At 39.7% G+C, this 18326-nt stretch overlaps 1 protein-coding gene across 2 annotated transcripts in view; it reads left to right on the forward strand.

The window, feature by feature from the left end:
- Positions 1 to 18326, forward strand: part of USP4 (ubiquitin specific peptidase 4) — a 38454-nt gene that overhangs the window by 10538 nt on the left and 9590 nt on the right. Inside the window, exons 7-13 of one of the 2 annotated variants that reach the window (XM_071755793.1) lie at positions 2635 to 2778; positions 3430 to 3547; positions 5888 to 6061; positions 7920 to 8078; positions 9545 to 9769; positions 11022 to 11105; positions 11857 to 11951. In XM_071755793.1, coding sequence (XP_071611894.1) covers positions 2635 to 2778; positions 3430 to 3547; positions 5888 to 6061; positions 7920 to 8078; positions 9545 to 9769; positions 11022 to 11105; positions 11857 to 11951 — 999 coding nt within the window. The remainder of the gene's footprint in view (positions 1 to 2634; positions 2779 to 3429; positions 3548 to 5887; positions 6062 to 7919; positions 8079 to 9544; positions 9770 to 11021; positions 11106 to 11856; positions 11952 to 18326) is intronic. The other variant, XM_071755795.1, reaches the window with a different exon arrangement.

The following is an 18326-nucleotide window of genomic DNA, read 5'->3' on the forward strand; positions in this document are numbered from 1 at the left end:
TCATGATCATCTATTTACTGATGGCACTGTATACTTAGTGAATGTAGCTGGATTTTTTTTGTTGGTTGGTTCCCCCCCTGTACTCTTTTCCATAAAAATGTTGAGTTGTTGCTTAGTTCACTCACCTTTAGCACATATGACTTTTTTCAGCTACTTTGTCTTGATTCAGGCATCTGTTCAGTGATAATAAATCAGAAATTTCTGAACAGTTTTAAGACTTCGGTTGATAATGTGCTTTGTAGGTAGATAATGCTGTAATTAAGTGCACTCTTGTATTGAAAACCGATCTCCTTCTCCCAGTTCCTTGTGTGCTGATGATTTCAGAGGACCTCTTCAGCAACTGGACTAAATATTTTGTAGGTGCATCTTTATTACATGGCTCTCAAATGTGTAGGTTTGCATCAGGAGTCATTCTTTCAGAGTAGCACTGAGTATGAAAAATAAGGAGGCTTTTGCATATAAGAACTTTCTAAATGCAAATCCATGATGGCCTCTGGCCCCACTAATTAGATATAAGTCCTTGCTTTTGTTGCTTTCACTAGAACCTTTTGTCACAATATTTTAAATGAGGTGTTTTGTTTTTGTATTGGTAGTTCAAAGGAGGACTAAATCTATGGTGTGCTCTGAGGAGAAATACTTTTCCTATATGTCTTCCAACCACTTGAAAGCCTTTTATGATATTTTTTTTTCAAGCTGTTCAACTTAGCAGTTTCTGTACTCATCAGCCATATGGTCTTATTTTCTGTTCTAGATTAATCTAACTTGGTCCTCTTTATGCTGCAAATCTCCAGATTTATCCTCGCTTGCTGTTTCTGTGGGTTTTTGAAAGGCTGTGTAGCAAGACATGAAATGGCTGTTGATAATTGGCAGATGGGGGCAATGAGTGTCAATATTCTGAAACATGAAGTTGTGTATGTGAGGATGAAGAACATGAGGTTATTGATAAATGGAAAAGTTTATCTGTGGTCTGCTGGATTGGCTGTTGCTGGCCACTAAGAAATCATTTTTCTTAGAGAAAGTCTTATCCTCAGACCTGAGAAATTATTTTATCAAATCTCCAAACTGTTGCATAGTTAGATGAATTCTTTGCTGTAGTTTACTCTTGTCTAGATTTTGGTGATCAAATGTGACTGAGCATGTTTATCCCTTTCAGAAACATTGCAGTGGTGATCAAAGGGAACCTGAAAGAGCTTGGTGTCCTCTACCCCATTTTCTGTTGTGCCTACAAAGGGCAAACTAAGCAGGCTGAGAGTAGTTTCAGTGGTAACCCAGAACATTTTGGGATGTTCTAAGTCGTGAACTTCAAAGAAGAAATGGTTTGTTTTACCTTAGAGCAAGGTTTGGGGCCTCCATTTCCAAGGAAGCAAACGTCACATATTGTGAGAGGTGGCAGTGAAGGGGTCAGGTGGCTCTGACTAGTCAAGGTTTGCATGTTTCAGATAAACTGGTTTTTTTGGCCATAAGGGATAAATGCTTGGCATCCAGCACTTCTGCATTATGCATTAATTTTACTGCCATTATATTTCCAGAGGTAATATAATTTCCAGAACACAGCCTGGTAAGGCTGTCCAGCTGTTCTGCCTCCTCTTGGCCATTAGGGCTTATTCTTTGTCATTCAGATTTTGCTCCACAGGGGCTTTCCCAGACTGTTTTCTTAGTAGCATCTGAGCTATGAATGTGCACTTCTAGTTTGTACCATTTGAGAATCAGGGCCACATAGAGATACAAGAAGAAGCTAAAGCTTGAGGGCGCTGTGCTTTGCTGTGCTTTGGGTTTATTAGTCACTGTGGTGTGGCTCTTGGTGAACTGCAACATTGTGCATTCTTTTGCATATTTATTCAGCCAAAAATGGAGAGAATAGACCATTTTCCACTTGTCTCTTGCTTAGTATCAAAATAGTGTCTTAACTTTATTTATGCAGTAATACTTTGTTTTTTTTAATGGAGCCAAGGCTTTTTAGGACAAACTGTTGAACTTTAATGCCTTGTTCTTTTGTAACATTGTGTTCTGGTTCTTTTAATAACCTGTGATTCACAACTAGATAGCCTTGAGGCTTCGGAGCTTTTAAAACCCATTTCAGTATCTGCAGTCTCAAAATACTGAGGGTTGCTATACATACCACATTTATATAGCAATGTGTCTTGTCTCCAAGCACTGTAGTTGTATCAGGCTCGGTAACAAACTGTTTTCTGCTCACTCTGGTTATCCTCTTACTAATTATCATTCTGAGTGGGTGATCTCTGTTTCAAGCAGGGACTTTAACACTTTAATGTGGGGCAAGTGTTTTGTGATCTTAAGATAGGGTGTTTTTCTTTTTTGCTTGCTTGTTTCAAGGTGGTATCCTCATAAACTCAGAGCTTGCTTCCCTGCCACTCATGCCATCTGAATTGCCTACTTATTTCAGTCTGAGACCCAGATTTTGCTTTAAGCAAGAGTTGCTACTCCTGCTTCTGATACTTTTTTCTGAGGTTTCGGTTCCAGACACGTGTTTGGAAGTGTCATCACACAGATCAAACCAGTAAATTCTGTGTGTGGGAGCTAATTGCAAAGTGGCAAGTGCTTTGAGTTTTGCGGGAGGTGGGGCTGGGGGTGAAAAAAGTAGCACTGTTTCTACTTCTTTTTCCTTTCTCCCAGATCAAGCACTGCAACTAGCAGAAACTTTACTACCTCTTCAAAATCATCAGCAAGTTCTTATTCCTCAGTGTCTGCCACTTCTGTCATTACTAACGGTGATAGCAGTAACTCCTATGGACTGAACAGCTCCCACCTGGGCAGGGGGTAAGAGCAGGAATGTTCTTTTTGTTTCTTCGTCCTTGTGGTTAATCCTGTGCATCTTTGCCTGCATAGGAGTGTGATGGTGCCCTATGAGGAGTCCTGCTACTTCTGTGTACCCATTTGTCAAGCTTTGCTTTGGAAATCACTGCATTCTGCTGTTCCCTGCTTGCTTGCAAAAGTCATGCATGTTCCAGAGCTTACTAACTGCTAGAGCATTGCCTGATTTTGAGGGGACTGGGGGTATGAGGCAAGGGATTATATTCTTTTTTTCAACCTGCCACTGTGGGTAGAAGCTTTTCCAGGTAGAGATGATTATTTTCTTACTAGCTCTTACAGTATATCATATAGAGTCATATAGACTTGCTGCATTAGAATAGTAGCTGTGTATTTTTAGACAGAAGAAAGCAACGTGCTATGAGCTATAAATTAATAATGAGCTATAAATTAATAATAGACTTCGTAACCATTAACATTACCAAGGTTAGTGTGTATACTTCATGTTCCTGGTATTCAAGATTAGCCACTATGAAGCAGCAGAAAGATGTAAGATGGTTTAACAATTTCATTAATCAGTTTTTGGACTTGTTTGACTTTTTAGCAGTGTTGAGACTTGGTGGACTCATTACGGAGTTCACTGTGTTGTCTTTCTTTCAGAGGTTCTGGATTTGTCTGTAACTCCTACAACTGCAGGGACAGTGCTTCCCTGTCACAGCCTGGACTCTGTGGACTCAGTAACCTTGGCAATACCTGCTTCATGAATTCTGCATTACAGGTAAGAATTGGGAAGAGCCCACTTCAGAACTAAATAAAAGAGCAGTCTCACAGAGGTTGTGGATTAAATAATGTGGAAAGAAAAGCATGTTTCATGTGATTCAGTGAGGAGACTACACCTGGAATGAGAAAAAACTCAACAACAACCACATTAATACTGTAAAACATAGTACAATATGATGGCCTGGATCTGAAATACACAACTTCTGAAAAGGCTATGGGGGAGTCATACTAACTGTAACATGAGGTCCCAGTGCTGACAAAAAGAATGTGGAGGTTGTTTTGACCACAAAGTGACACAAACACAAAAAGTGCCAGTGTGTGCAGCTCCAGGGTCAGTGTGTGCAGTTCTGGGCTCTGTGCTTAAAGATTATTGAAAATTTAAGGGTATGGGAAGCCACAGGTCATTGTATGAAGTGTTAAGGTTGTAATAGTTCAGGAAAGCTACAATTATTATAGTTATTTAACTTCCTCTCAGGTTTATTTGGTTAATTTAAAAAAATGCAGAAGCTTACTAGGGATAGTTTTTTAAGAAATTCAAGTGAAATATGAGCCAACTTGATGAACTTTGACTTAAGCAATGGGCAAACTTCTAGTGTGGTGGAAATGCTGTGTAATTATTACTGTCACATTGTGGTAGCTTTGGAGGCCAGAACAGGTCTTAAAATAACTATAATGCATTATGTATGTGGTATTCAGGATACCACACTGAACTTGGGCTGTCTCATTGTTTTGTTTGACATGGCTTTAATTTCAGTTGTATCATGGTAACCTTAAATTACATTGTTTTCTTTAACTTTATAGCTAGGAGAAAAGCTTCAAAATTAACTTTTATTTTCAAAATAACTTAATCTAAACACACTTCAGCCTTAGTTTTGTGTGCAGACTAGTAATGTTAAGGACCTATTTCTTCTATTTACCATTAGGTTTTCATTTTCTAGACATGAGTCTTTCAAATGCAAATTTCCGCTTTAATTTTTGCAAGTTAATTTGAAATTCTGTTAGCAAGAGCCTCTCAGTGAGAGGCTGGTGTCAAACAGTAGCAGTCTATAAGCACTTTGGTGTAATTTGTCTGTTGTTGTAGCACTGTATGAGGCTTGAAATTTCAGACATTCAGAAAAAGTCCAGCTTAGTATGTTCTGATTCCTACAGTGCCTTGAATCATTAGAAACTCTGGTCATGTATCAGGCATGACTCTTTGTCTTCAAACACATCCAGGTCTTGCTTTACTGATCCAAGTGTTGCTTCTTGCTGTGATCTTTGAGTCTTTGAGTTACTAAATTAAGGAAACTACTTCCTGTGCAAGTTGTGGCCTGAGGTTTATGGTGATTTGCCAGGATATATTAAACCACACAAAATGCTGATAATAAATACATTAATGGGAGAATAGATATGGAGTGGTATCTTTCCTGCCTTTGCACTCTTAAGTTTTTGATAGGGTTATTTTTTTTTTTAAATGGCATTTGGTTTTTTTGTGTGACAAAATATAAAGTATAGCTTGTTTCACCTCAAGGAGGAGCAAGATCCTCTATTATTCTAACTGTTGCTTGTGTTAGGATTTCAAGTTTAGAAAGTGAATATGGGACGTAGACTTGAAAATGTTAAGGTGAAATCCCTCAAGACCTTCCTGACCTGCTCTGTGCATATTTCAGTAGTGTGTGAAAAAACAGGTCTGCAAACATTAATTATCAGATAAATCAGGATTGAAGTATCAGTGGAAGCTTCAGAACAAATTAACAAAATGTGGAGGTGCATAATATCAAGAGCAGGTATCTTCCTTCTAAAAAAATTTTTTTTTTTCAGAAGGCTGTTTATTTTTTACTTTTCAGAACTATTAAATACAGTGATTTTAAAAGAAAGCTTTAAATTATTTTGCACCAAGAGAATGGAAGGTGATAAACCTGATGCCAATTTTAAAGACATTGAGAACCAAGGAGCTGCATCTGTGAGCCTTTCACCTTAAACGAGATGAACCAGTAAAACCTGCTCCAGATGGGAAGCTTGCACTTGGGGTCAAATACATTGTGTAGAAGAGAAGTCAATGTAGCACCTGCAAGAGGAACTGTTTTAGAACTGAGCTGTTTGTCTTTGGAAAGCTGTGTCATTTGGTGGTATTTCTTTTCTATTTCAAGCCATGCTTTGAGTTGAAAGAGTTGCAGTATCCCATCCTTCCAACAGATTTTTTTTTTTTTTTTCCACTGAAAGATGTACCCAGATTCACTCTAGTTTGTTTTGTTAATAACTTAGTACAGGTTCTGTTCCAAAAGTTGGTTTTATTTTTTCATTATTGCACAGATTAATTGTCCTGCACAGTAAATTAATTTTCTTAATGCTTTTCCAGTGTCTGAGCAATACCCCTCCTCTGACTGACTATTTCCTGGAAGATAAATATGAAGCTGAAATAAATCAGAACAACCCACTGGGGATGAGAGGAGAAATTGCAGAAGCCTATGCAGACCTCATTAAACAGATGTGGTCTGGGAGACAGTCCCATGTGGCCCCACGGATGTTTAAAGTAAGTACTCTGTGTCCTTGTAGCATTTTTCTTTTACAGAAGTAACAATGAAAGCTCATGTGACTTCCACATATTTTGGACAGAAGAAGTAGTGAAAGCTGATATTCCTTCCACATGTTTTGGTGTTAAGAACACAATAATGACAGAGTTATTCAGGGTGGCTTTATTCTTTGTGTAAATGCTTTTCAGAGCACAGGCAGGAACTTGGAAGTGCCATACCTTGGAACTGCTTACTGCTCTTTAATGTTAAATGTATTATTTAGTAAATGACCTTCCAGCCTGAGAGCTGTTTAACAATTCATGAAGATGATCTTTGCTGTGAAACTGGGCAAGGTCATGTGAGTTGCCAGCTGTGAACTTTAATCAGTGAGACAAGGTGTGCAAGATATTAATTTACAAAATGAAATTATAAAATGGAGAGCAAAATGTATCTGTAATGTTATTTATTTATGTAATATTCCAAATGCTTCTGTGTAAAGAGCTATCAGCTGAACTATTGCAATGTAGCAGTTGTATATGAAGCCCTAGAAAAATTCTGTCTTTTGCTTTAAATATAATACAAAGATGCTTCAGTGAGAACAGTGTAATTAAAGCATCCAAGGGACACTAACAGTTTGCATGTGTAGTGTAATCTCAGTGCTGTGATGAGGAATAACAACCCAAATGGATGAATAAGCAATGACCTAGTGTTAATGTAAATGTGCATAGTTTTGCTCTTCAAGTTTTGAACTGTACAGTGTTGAAGTTGAGGGTGTGTGCTTTTGAGACCTGGAGCAAAAGTATTATGGACTAGAGAAATCTGTCCCCTGTAGAGTTGTAGGTAGTTCTGAAACAAGATACTGCTTAATTTCTGTGACTTGGATTTGCTGTCTCATCATCCACTGCTGTTAAAGTTGTTCTTTAAACCTCTGTTCAGAAGAAATGCATGACTCTGTAGTGGACACCAGTAAAAGTGTCTTAATATAGGCTGTTCTTGTTCAAGACTGGATTATGAGCTATTCTTTATTTCCTAGTACAGCACTGTCATTCTTCTAAAAACTGTTGCTGATTTAGTGACAGTGTTAATTAACTATGGAAGATAAACAGCACTTTGGTTTGGGCTCCCTTGCTGTTGTCATCCTGAGTGGTTGAAATGTATGAAGCAAAATTTGCAAGTCTGTTGAAAACTAGTGATGGTCACAAGGACAGATGATTCCTTCAGCTAATAGTTGGCTTTCCTGTTGGACCCCTTTCTGTTGTTTTTGGTGTTTTTTTTCATTTTGTTTTGTCTTTTTAAAATAGCAGTGTTGTGAGATAGGGCTTACAAAACAAGAGGCTGTATTTGGGCGTGCTGTTTCTGGCTCTCACTAACTCAGGCTGTTGTGTTTCTTAGTTTCATGCCACAGATTTACAATAGCTACACATTACTGTGGTGAGGGTTTTAGGTTTAAGCCAGTTTTGTTAGTTCATACATATCTGTAATAATGGAAGCATTTTCAGTCTTGAAGATGCTACCTTGTAGCAAGTCTGCAGTATGGGAACTGTATGTTTCTGAAAGAGAAATTAAAGTACAAAAATGTATCTGGCAGATAGGTTTTGTGTGCTAGGTATTTGTAGGTTCCTCAGTTAATACTGGTAACTTACATTTCTAGCATCACAGCACTAAATGCTTTCTTCCTTCTCAACACAAGAAGGTAAACAGTAGGAAAAATTTTTGGGGCACCCTTAGTTTGTTAGCATCCAGTTCACTGCAGTCTACTGCTAACATAAGGTAGCATGGAGTTCATCTCTGCAAAAGATAGGACACAAGTGTCTTTATTGCTGTCTCTTACACATGGGTAATGCTCACCCTCCTCTGACTCTTGCCTTCATGTTTCAGACACAAGTTGGACGATTTGCTCCTCAGTTTTCAGGATATCAGCAGCAAGATTCCCAGGAGCTCTTGGCTTTTCTTCTAGATGGCCTGCATGAGGATTTGAACAGAGTGAAGAAGAAGCCCTACTTGGAGCTGAAGGATGCCAATGGCAGACCTGATTTGGTATGGTGCCCTTTACTTGAGGGTAGGGCAGGTAGTGCTTTTGAGGGAGCTTATTTGGGTTTTATGACACTTCCCAGCCTTCCTGCTCACAGGCCACAAACATCCCCCCTACACAGCAGTGTACTTGGGAGAGGAGAGCCCTGTCATGCTTTCTGGCCTGGCTGATGCTTCCTGGCACATAGCTCCTGCTCTGCCTCACAGCAGAATGTCTGGGTGTGCAGGAAGATGGGCTTATGGGACCATACTGACATTGTTCTGCAGTGGAAAGGAAGGAAATTGATACAACAGATGTGACTTAACAGCTACCTGAAAGTAGGCCATAATTTACTACCATAATCTTTCCTCCTGACTACTCAGCCCCACCTTCTTCCATGTAGACTGAGCAACAGCTTTCCACATCAGTTTGAGGACAGTGCTTACTGTGCAGGCCATTGTACTTGCAGGTGTATTTTGGTGGAAGTGTGAGCATCCTCATGTGAAGCTGCCTGAGGTGTCCCTCAAATAAGTGAACATGTGCCCTGGACATAGGGTTGTGAATAGGCATTCTGGTGTCTCACTTGTAGGCAGCATAGTGTCAAATGAAATGAGCTTTAAGGCCAGACTTCTCATGTCTGCTCCCTCATGGCCTCTAGATAAATGTAATCCATGAGCTAGATAAAGTGGTATGAACAGGGTGCATGAAGGCACTGGTTGAGAGAATGAGAGAACCAAGGTAACAGTGACTTGGTACAGCCATGGATCTTGATGAATTCCTAGTCTCTGGAGAAACACTTCTATCTCAGCATCCTGTTTAGTGACAGTAGCATTGCAGAGCATGTATATCTATGGCACTTACTTCTCCTTAGATGTATGGTATTGTACCATAAACTAAAAGTCTCTCACTAAGAAGAGCTCCTGATGGCATTGAATAGACAAATGCCAGTTATCAGATGCCCTTAGGTGAGGAGTTTATAAGTTGTATTTTGAAGGTCTGCAGTGGAGTGTAATTTGTCTCTTCTGTATTTTATTTGTGAGGCATGAACCATCATTTTCCAAGAAGAAAAAAGTTTTTTTTTTCCTCAGAAGCTGTAGCTGCAGTTGTCTTTCAAAAAGCAGGGGGCAGCAGTCCATTCCTCCTGGAGGAGAGTAGAGCTCATCTTGCCAGCAGCTTGCTATCCTGAGGAGCAGCATGTGACCCTCTGGTCTATTTGCTCCACTCTTGTTTCTGGCATTGTGTGTCCAAAGAAAACCTGGCAAAGCGACTCAGCTGTATTAGATGTATTTTTAGCTGTATATGACCTAATGCAAGACCTTAATTCCACAGAAAAAAATGCTGATGTGTTGTGATGGACACACTGGTAGACCCCACCCCCCCTTTTTGTGAAATCTGCCTGTCAGTATCTATTTTCTGAATTTTCTTTGGTCCTTCTGCATGCCATGTTATGAAAGTGTTTGTGTGAAATAATTTCTTTATTTTTTTTCTATAGGAGGTGGCAAAAGAAGCCTGGGAGAATCACAGGCTGAGGAATGATTCTATCATTGTGGATATTTTTCACGGTCTTTTCAAATCTACCCTTGTTTGTCCCAAATGTTCCAAAGTTTCTGTGACCTTTGATCCCTTCTGTTACTTAACCCTTCCACTGCCTTTGAGGAGAGATCGTCTCATGGAAGTTACCCTGGTGTATGCAGACCCACAGTGTAGACCTGTCCAGGTGAGGCATGTTGAAGACACATCTCTTTCAGTCATCTGAGTCTCTTTTGGTTTAAAGTTGAGACTTTTCAAGTAATCTAAAGAACATTGATGTCCACCTTTGACTCAGGATCATTTAGCCATGTTGAAAGCTTACAGATCTGTCTTCAGGGAAGTGTTCAGAGCACTGGAATTGGAATAAAAGGATTATCAGATATTTAATGTGTGAGGTAGAGCATTCAGGATATTTCTGTACTAGATAGAGCAAGGTTTCTTGACTGTGCCCCTCATGCTTTTTGTAACTTAAAAGTGGTGTATTGATCTGAGTCAACAGTCAAGTATCCACACAGCCTTTTGCTCACTTGCCTCTCCCCACCAGGAATGGGGAGAGAACAAAAGCAAGAAAACCCATGGATTGAGATCAAGATGATTTAATAGGTGCAGGAAAAGTGGGGAGGTGGAAACAATGACATAAATGAAAAAGGAAATCATTTGCCACCTCCTGTGAGCAGACCGGTGCCCCTCCAGTCTCTGAGCAATAGCCTTTGGAGCCAAAATCACTTTTTCTTTCTCTACTGCAATTTTTATTGCCAGTCACATGCTATGGTATGGAATAGCTCTTTGGACAGTTCAGGACAGCTGTCCTAGATGCACCCCCCTTCTAACTGCATGTGTCCCCCCTCCAGCTCATCTGCTGAGGAGATGGAGTCAAAGAGAAAACCTCGATGCTGCACGAGTACTGCTCAGCAATTCCTAAACCATCAGTGCTATATTGACACTGTTTTAGCCACAAGTCCAAACTGTGACACCATACAGGGTGCTACAAGGACAATAACTCTCAGCCAGCCCCACTGCAGTCTAATTCATGACCTATTCTGGAGGAGCTCTGGGGATTAGTTTATGCCTGAGGGCATGTCTGGAACAGAACTCATTAAAAAAGTAAACTACAGCCTGTATGGATAACATTGACCATCAAAGGAAGGTTTAAGTGGTCTGATCTGCTCAGAAGGGCTGGTTTGTTTGTGGGGGTTTTTTCATGTGTTCTATTACTGCTGAGCCTGACCAAAACAAAAGGCCAACTCTTCAAGGCTCTGTCAGTCCTCCTAGGTCCCTGCTTCACAAGGTGGAGCTGAGATCCAGAAGACCTTAAAGGGTGTGAATATGACTTCAACTTAAGCAAGACTCCTATAAATTGAAGGTTTTGTTTCCATTTTATTGTGCCTTGCATGGGTTTATTTTGCCTGGTGTAAGCATGATTTTATCTTTGCTTCTAGTACCGGGTTGTGGTGCCGATGATGGGAGCCATCTCAGATCTGTGTGAATCACTCTCCAAACTCTCTGGTGTTCCTGCAGAAAATGTAAGGATAAATACAGCACAGTAATTATTGATAAATGTTTCTCTTGAAGAATTTTAAGACCTTAACTTTTAGATGGGTGATAAGCTGATTGAAATAGTGACAAACCCCTAATAAGTTTGAATTCTGCTCTTCGATTGTAAAATAAAGAGATGGATGGAACCATCTGTGTTTATTCTGATAGTTCCACTATGATAAAGATGCTTTAGAAAAGGGGCAGAAAGTTAGCTCCCACCTTCCTGATAGTGTAGTTTCTCATTACTGAGAGATGTTCCCATGTCTGTTTTGGGTCTGCCTCTTCTTGGACATATTTTTAATAATAAAGGGATCAGGTGAGCTTTTCTAATGTGGTTTTGTAGTTGGTGGGGTATTTTCAGGATGCCAGTGTAGCACTTCTGTTTATTTCATTTAGTTATAGATGAGAGTGATCTGTGCCCAAAATCATAGCCTGTTGCCACTTTGATGGGATCTTTGCTGTTGTTTCCACCAGGCTGGCTTGCAGCTGTTGGAACTGCATCTCCTCAGCACCTCTATAAAATCAGTCTGTTGTTTGTTTTGTTATTCTGATCCATCTTAATAAATACAGCTGATCAGCTGCTGGTTGTTGTTACTCAAAACAGTGTTGATGTTGTGCTGCAAATTCTGGTGAAGGAAGAATTGAATAAACTGTTGCTTGAATTTAAAGAAGGTAGCTTGCCTGAAGTTATATAAGCTTTCATTATAATCTCTTTGCAAATATCACTTGCTGTTCTAGATGGTGGTGACAGACGTGTATAATCATCGATTCCACAAAATCTTCCAAATGGATGAAGGTTTAAATCATATCATGCCAAAAGATGACATCTTTGTGTGAGTAAAGCGGGGAGATGCCATGATGTGAAGAGCACCACAGAATACTCACTTTTGTTTCGGAATATAATACCTGAAATTTTTATTTTCCCCCTCTCAAAATCTAAGGCTTCCTTGTAGACCTTCTGCATGATATAGCAGTAATGCAGCACTTCTGTTGGCAAATCAGAGTGTGCAATGTTTAGCAGGTGTTTTCCTAACACAAAGGGAGTCGTGGCACTGGGTAGTAATGAGCTTCTTGTTTGGCCTGTGTTCTGCCGTCTGGAACTTTCTACAGAGAAGATAGTCTATTTCTGGATTAGTTATACTTCTACTGTTTTAGGCAAGCTCAAGATTACTGTTCTTATGCTCCAATCAGCCAAAAGCCTTGTAACTGTTACTAGGATAGCATGAAATCTAAGCTGTTGTACTCTGCCTGTCATAGTTGCTCTGGCACCCAGCTAGACATGACTGGAGGTTCTTGATAGACTCTTGACTGGTGCTTACAGTATTTGTCTTAACTGTGGTTGTGAGGAGCTTCATCAAAGCTGAAATTTGGTTGTGCTTGGTGTTGTATGTGTGTGGTGGATGCAGTGTCTCCTGTCATATGTGACATCTGGTGAGGACAGTAGAAGTCATGTTGCTCTATGGCAGATAAAAATGAAAAATATTGCACATGAAGTGCAACATGGAATTTGAGGCTGAACCTGGCGCTTGGTGATGTCAAATCGAGCCCTTCCTCATGAGTCCAGTCTTCCTCGTTGAACTGGAGAATATTCCAGTTCAAGGATGTTGCTTCCATAAAATTGTTCTGCAATGTAGATCCTCCACGAGGATATTGTGATGCAGTCTGTACCTTCCACTGAGTGGGATGCTGAGGCATACTGCTTGGTCCTGTTCTGCCATGTCACCTCTTGTGACCTCATTGCTGAGGTGTAATGTCTGATTTTTTTCTGAAAGTTCTTGCTATGTTATTTTCTTCAATTGCAGGTAAAGACAGTTGCACCCTCACGTGTTCTGTGAGGGTGTTGTAAAGTGTTAAATTGTAAGTGAATCTATCTCCAAAGCTAGTAAAACATTGAAAAAAGTTATAAAAAATTAGCAAGATATTGCAGTAGTAATTACAACCACACTTTTCTGTAGGTATAATATTATATGTCTGTTCACAGAAAGCAGTTGTGTCTGAATCAGGTCTGCTCCAGGGTTGGGGGAAGCATTTGCTGAACTGCAGTGCATCTGCCACTTCCTTCTATGTGGAGGCACAGCTGTAAATGAGGTGATGCTGTGAGTCACAGTGAGCAAGCTGACCTGGGTTAAAAATAACTCTCCAAGGAAGAGGAGAGGTAGCAGGAGGAAGTTTTTGTTAATCGTGTTTTTCTGTGTACACCCTTGAAGCACTGTGAGGCAAGAGCTAACAGTCAGGCTTTGTTGAAATTGGTACAAAGTGGGATCCATCAGGGTGGGTCTTCAACTTGGGATTTCTGAACTCCAAGTTTGTGTGATTTTTTTTTTTTTTTTTTTTTTTTTTTTTTTAGGCATTTTTGCTCTTGCTGTTTCTTGCTTGCAGTGCCTGAGGTGAGCAGGCTGTGGTCATATTTTCAGGTTCTTGCTGTACCTACAGGAGTTTCTGATACCCCAGCAACCTCATTACCTTCTTAGATTACAAGCAGTTATCTCTCTGGGTAATAGAAATATTATAAATATATATTGGTGGATAAATTTTTTTTTTGTTTAAATTTAAATATTTCAGTCTCCCACCTTTAAAGAACAAACATGCTTCCAGTTGAAACTAGAAATATGTAATTGAAATAATTTACACTTGAAAAATATTTAATTTTCCCAAAGTCAGTGAAGAAGATTTGAATCCCTGCTGAAAAGCATTTTGTTCTTTTGGTTTTAGGTTAAGGCAGAGTTTTTAGAGAAGTGACAGGAAAAGACTTGTTTCTTATGACTTTAAGGATGGCTCTGTGCCTCCATAGTCCACAATATGTTTAGCTTGGAGGAGATCCTCCTGTGCTGCCTGGTGATGTAGTTATGGGGTGTACCACTAGTTGCAATGTGTAATGTGTATCTCTTCTGTTCCTGGAAGAAAGATTTCTTTGTATTGATAAATGAAGGGGAGCAGCTGCCTTTTATTAGGCAGTATCATGTGATGTTTTACAGTGACAGTATTTTCACCCTAAATTCACAAATAAATAGCAAACCAAAATGAATTAATAAATCATTCTAACCTATCAAAAGTTTATTTGTATAACATTTAGACTAGATAATTCCACAAAATAAACTTATTAGAAGGCTTGCTAGAGTTCTGTGTTGGGCTGACGAGATAGCAATTGATTTATAAGCAAGGAAGAAACTGGAAGGTGCCTACCGTGATTTGAAGACATGATTTTTTCCTAAGACTTATTAGAATCACTTAATTGCTTTGTGTAGTAAGGCTAAAACATGTCAGCTTCTATTCGAGGTGAAGTAACAGAAAAGATGAGATTTTAAAAAAATAGAATTAGTTGTGTTACCAAATGAAGTGTTGTAACACTATAGGAAATGGGCATCATTCCGGGATATTGTGCTCACAGTGCAGCAGAGCTAAGTGAGAGGCAGGTCACCTTTCAGCTGGGAAAAATAAACTGGGGAAAGGTATCTGGTAATCATCTGGTTACATTTTGTAGGGTGTGTTCTCGTGTACTCAAAGTTAAACTGGAAGTCTTTAAAGTGGATATATAACATACAAACTGGGATATGACTGAGGCCCATTATTAGCTCATAGTTTGTTTTTAAATGTTTTCTAGAATAAAAAAATCTTTTGTATTTGAACTAACATGATATCCACTGTCTCACTCATGTGCTCAAACTATTTCCTAATTCTGGAAATTAGGATCCTGCTGCATCCTCATCCCTTTTATATACTGATTTCTGTTCTTATTTTCCAATAACATCCAGGGGCAGGCCTTCCCTGCTGGCAGATTGTAGTGTGTTCATCTCATGAATGTGTTTTAAGTACTTGAAGTTAGGCATAAGGATATGTCTTCATTGGATAGAAAACAAAGTGTAAAGGAGTGAGTGATTCAAAATAGAGTTAAATCAGTGTGTCGTATCCAGAAATAGGCTTCTTACATATGTGTTTTCCAAACTTCTATTCTAAAGTTGCAAGCTGCTCAGAGGGTCCTATTGAATTTTTTTTTTAAGTTGTTTTCCTGAAGGATGTTGTAGCCCAGTCTTTGAATTTGGGTGTGCACACAGGCCTGTTCATTTCCTTCCTGACAGCCACTCTGAGAGTTCTGAGAAGCCATGAAAAGCTGTCCTTGTTGCCCTCCAAACAGGACATTTGCTCAGAGTCCAGCAGGTCTTGCACCTTCATTTTTGCTGGGTTAGTTGGTTGCATCTGCTCTGAGTGGGCTTGCAGGAGAGCTGGAGCAGGAGGGGTAGACTGCTCCTTTTTCCTAACTGAAGAGTGATTTGATCTAATCACTTTTTGAAATAGGAAATAAGTTGTTGGGTACCACCTGGGTGACTCTCAGTTGTTTCAATGGTTCTGGAGCTTTAGGGTCCTGTAAGTTCTTCATAACCTGTAAGTTCTTGAATTCTGTACAGTTTTTAGTATTGCCTTAAGTTGGATCAGGACTGAAAAATATAAATTGTCAGTCTCTTGAAGTATTCCTCCAGGTTTGTTTTGTAGCTGTAGGCAGACCTGGGTCTGCACGTGATGCGCGTGACGCACGTGCACGTGGTGCACGTATCCCTGTTGGTTTGACAGACTTCTGATTTCTTTTTTTTTTCACTAGCCAGCTGACAACACATGTCTCAGCCAAGGAAGAATCTAGTACTTTAAGAGTTCTGTGTTCCAGCAGAGATGTGATTGGAAAAAGAAAAAAAAAAAGTGTAGGTGCAGTAGGAGCATAGCTGGAATGGACAGGACATATGGGCTGCAGGCACAGATGTTGTAGCCTGGACTGATTGTTGGTGAATACCTGTGAAATGTGCATTAAGTGGGTGTATAAAATATTGAGTTTGCCCCATTTTTTGGTCATTTTGGTGGTTGAAAAAGCTGGTTTTTTTTTTTTTTTCCTGCTCAGCTTTCTGGGATGAGACTTGTGAGACATGCATTGTGAACTTCCATGTCCCACTAAAGTGGTGACAGATACAAAAATCTTGGGAGAGGGGGGTACAAGGAGTTGGGGGAAGTATTGGACTGAATTTGTAATTAATGCTGAGTGCACAGTAATTAGGAAAAAAAAAACTGGATTGCTATGATAATAGTTTTCCCTCTCAGCTGCTCAATTTCTGGCTCATCAATTCTTGTGGTATATTTCCTAACGTGTTGTGCTCTCTAATGGTAAAACTTCAAAATGAAGAAATGCAAATGTTAGTGGGCTTCCTAGTATTTAAGTGACTTCAAGTAAGTCTCATATGCACCCCAAAATGAATCTGGCTTCTTTTACACAAAAGGCAAAAACTACTTCTTTTCTTCTCCAGGTCACCTGAAAGAGGAGGAGAATTCAGGGCTAGAATTCTCCAGTCCCTTCTTTCATGAGGCATTGTGCTCTATTTTTTTATCATGACAGTCTTGGAAAGGTAGTGAAGTCCTGAGATGTGTTAATATTTAGCATCAGAGAAGAGGTAAGGTGCTTGCAGAAATAAAGGGGTTTGAGAAGCAAGATTACTGACACAGTTTGTAGGGGGAGTGCAGTCAAAGAACAGTGGGACCGACCCACTTCTCACAGCATTGTAAATGTTTCTCTCAAGGCATGTTGTTCCTGTGGAAGGGCAGGGAGATCTGTGGCAAATGGTCAGAAAAGTCACTTCTGTAAAGGTGGTCTGCAAATCAATTTGAGGATGTTAGTTCAGTGTTTGTGCTGAATGCTCTCATTCTCCAGGCCAAGCAGAGAACAGCATTCGGCACGTAACCGAAATGCTTACTATTTCTTTTTCTTAGGTTCTGTGAAGTCCAGCCCCACTAGGACCTCCGGCTCCCGCTCCAATGTAACACCCAGGCATGCACCATGCTGGTGATATCAGATCACCCAGGGATCCTGCTGGAGCTTGGAGCCGGCCTACAAGGGGTCAGGTAAGCATCATTTGAAAACGAACCCACTGCCCGTTTCAGGGGTGTCACTCGGAGTGTTTCTTCTTAGTTCTTAAGGCCTAAGAAGAAAAAAAAAAATTCATGGACAAACTAGATACCCCTGTTCTCTTAGCCTGGCTAATGGGGCATATAATATACCATGTATTGTGTATGTTGATGAAAGTTTCACAAATTGATTTGCAGGTCACCTTTAACATTTAAAAGTGTGCTTCTTTGAATCAGATATATTTAGTTTGCCATATGTACTGTGTTTTCTGCCTTCTTTTACAACATGCTGTGTAGTGTGTTTAGATGAGTTTATGGTCTTGAAAAAACATGACTGGTTGTGGGATTTTTAAACTGACTGAGGCTACAGCAATTGCTGAACTGAGTTTGTTAGGTCATCAAACCAGCTAATCCAGTAGTTTTATATGAATGTGTGAGAGCTTTTAGCAGACTGACCCAGGAAGTTTGTTGTTACTTGCTAAAATAGGTGTTTGCTTGTTTGAAATGATGGTTTGAGCCCTTTTGAAAGTATTCTTAAACTATTGAAAATATTTGCTGCTGGAATTATCTTGTTCGTTTTAATCTTGCTCCTCTGGCAAAATCCTGTGACCAGCTTCTGCAGGGCAAGCTACCTGCTGTTAAAAAGTTTCTTTATCACCTAGCCACCTTATTTGTATTATGGAAGAAAACAGATTAGAGTGTTTTCACTTCCTAGAAGAGATCAGAATGTGTGCAGCATTTTCAGCCAGGTGTTTCCCAGCTTCCAGACTTCTGAGGCTATTGTAATTTCACAGGGGCATCACTGGGTTGGTATGAAGTAATAATCCTGTTCAGATGGATCTGTTTGTCAGCTTCTGTAATTGGCATTTCTTTCTACCCTTCTCTGCTCTTTTACAAAATATGCTTTTTTTTTCTTTGTAGTTGCTATAGATTGACTTGTGATCCACATTGTATTTTCCATCTGGAATTAATATCAGATTTGAGCACTTGGGAGGGCATGTTTCAATAATGTACAACATGTATATGTTGCTTCGTGTTTGGTTCAGATATTTTCTACTTTCAGTGCCAATCACATAGCTCTGCCTTGTCTGTCTGTAGCTTTTCATGTTCCTGTGCACCTGCTTAACTTCAGTTTGCAGGGAACAAAAGTTAGGTCCTTCATTACTCACTGCTTGCTCTCTGAATTATAACCACAGACCTGAAGCCTTCATGATGATGATGAAGATTGAAGATTGATGACACTTTTCAGAGCTGTCATGAATTAAAGGCAACCAGCCAGTATTTGTATGTGGTAGCAGCAAAGCTAATGATTTTAACTTGTGAAACTG

This window comes from Heliangelus exortis, chromosome 12 (assembly GCF_036169615.1).
Source record: "Heliangelus exortis chromosome 12, bHelExo1.hap1, whole genome shotgun sequence".
Classification (NCBI taxonomy): Eukaryota; Metazoa; Chordata; class Aves; order Apodiformes; family Trochilidae; genus Heliangelus; species Heliangelus exortis.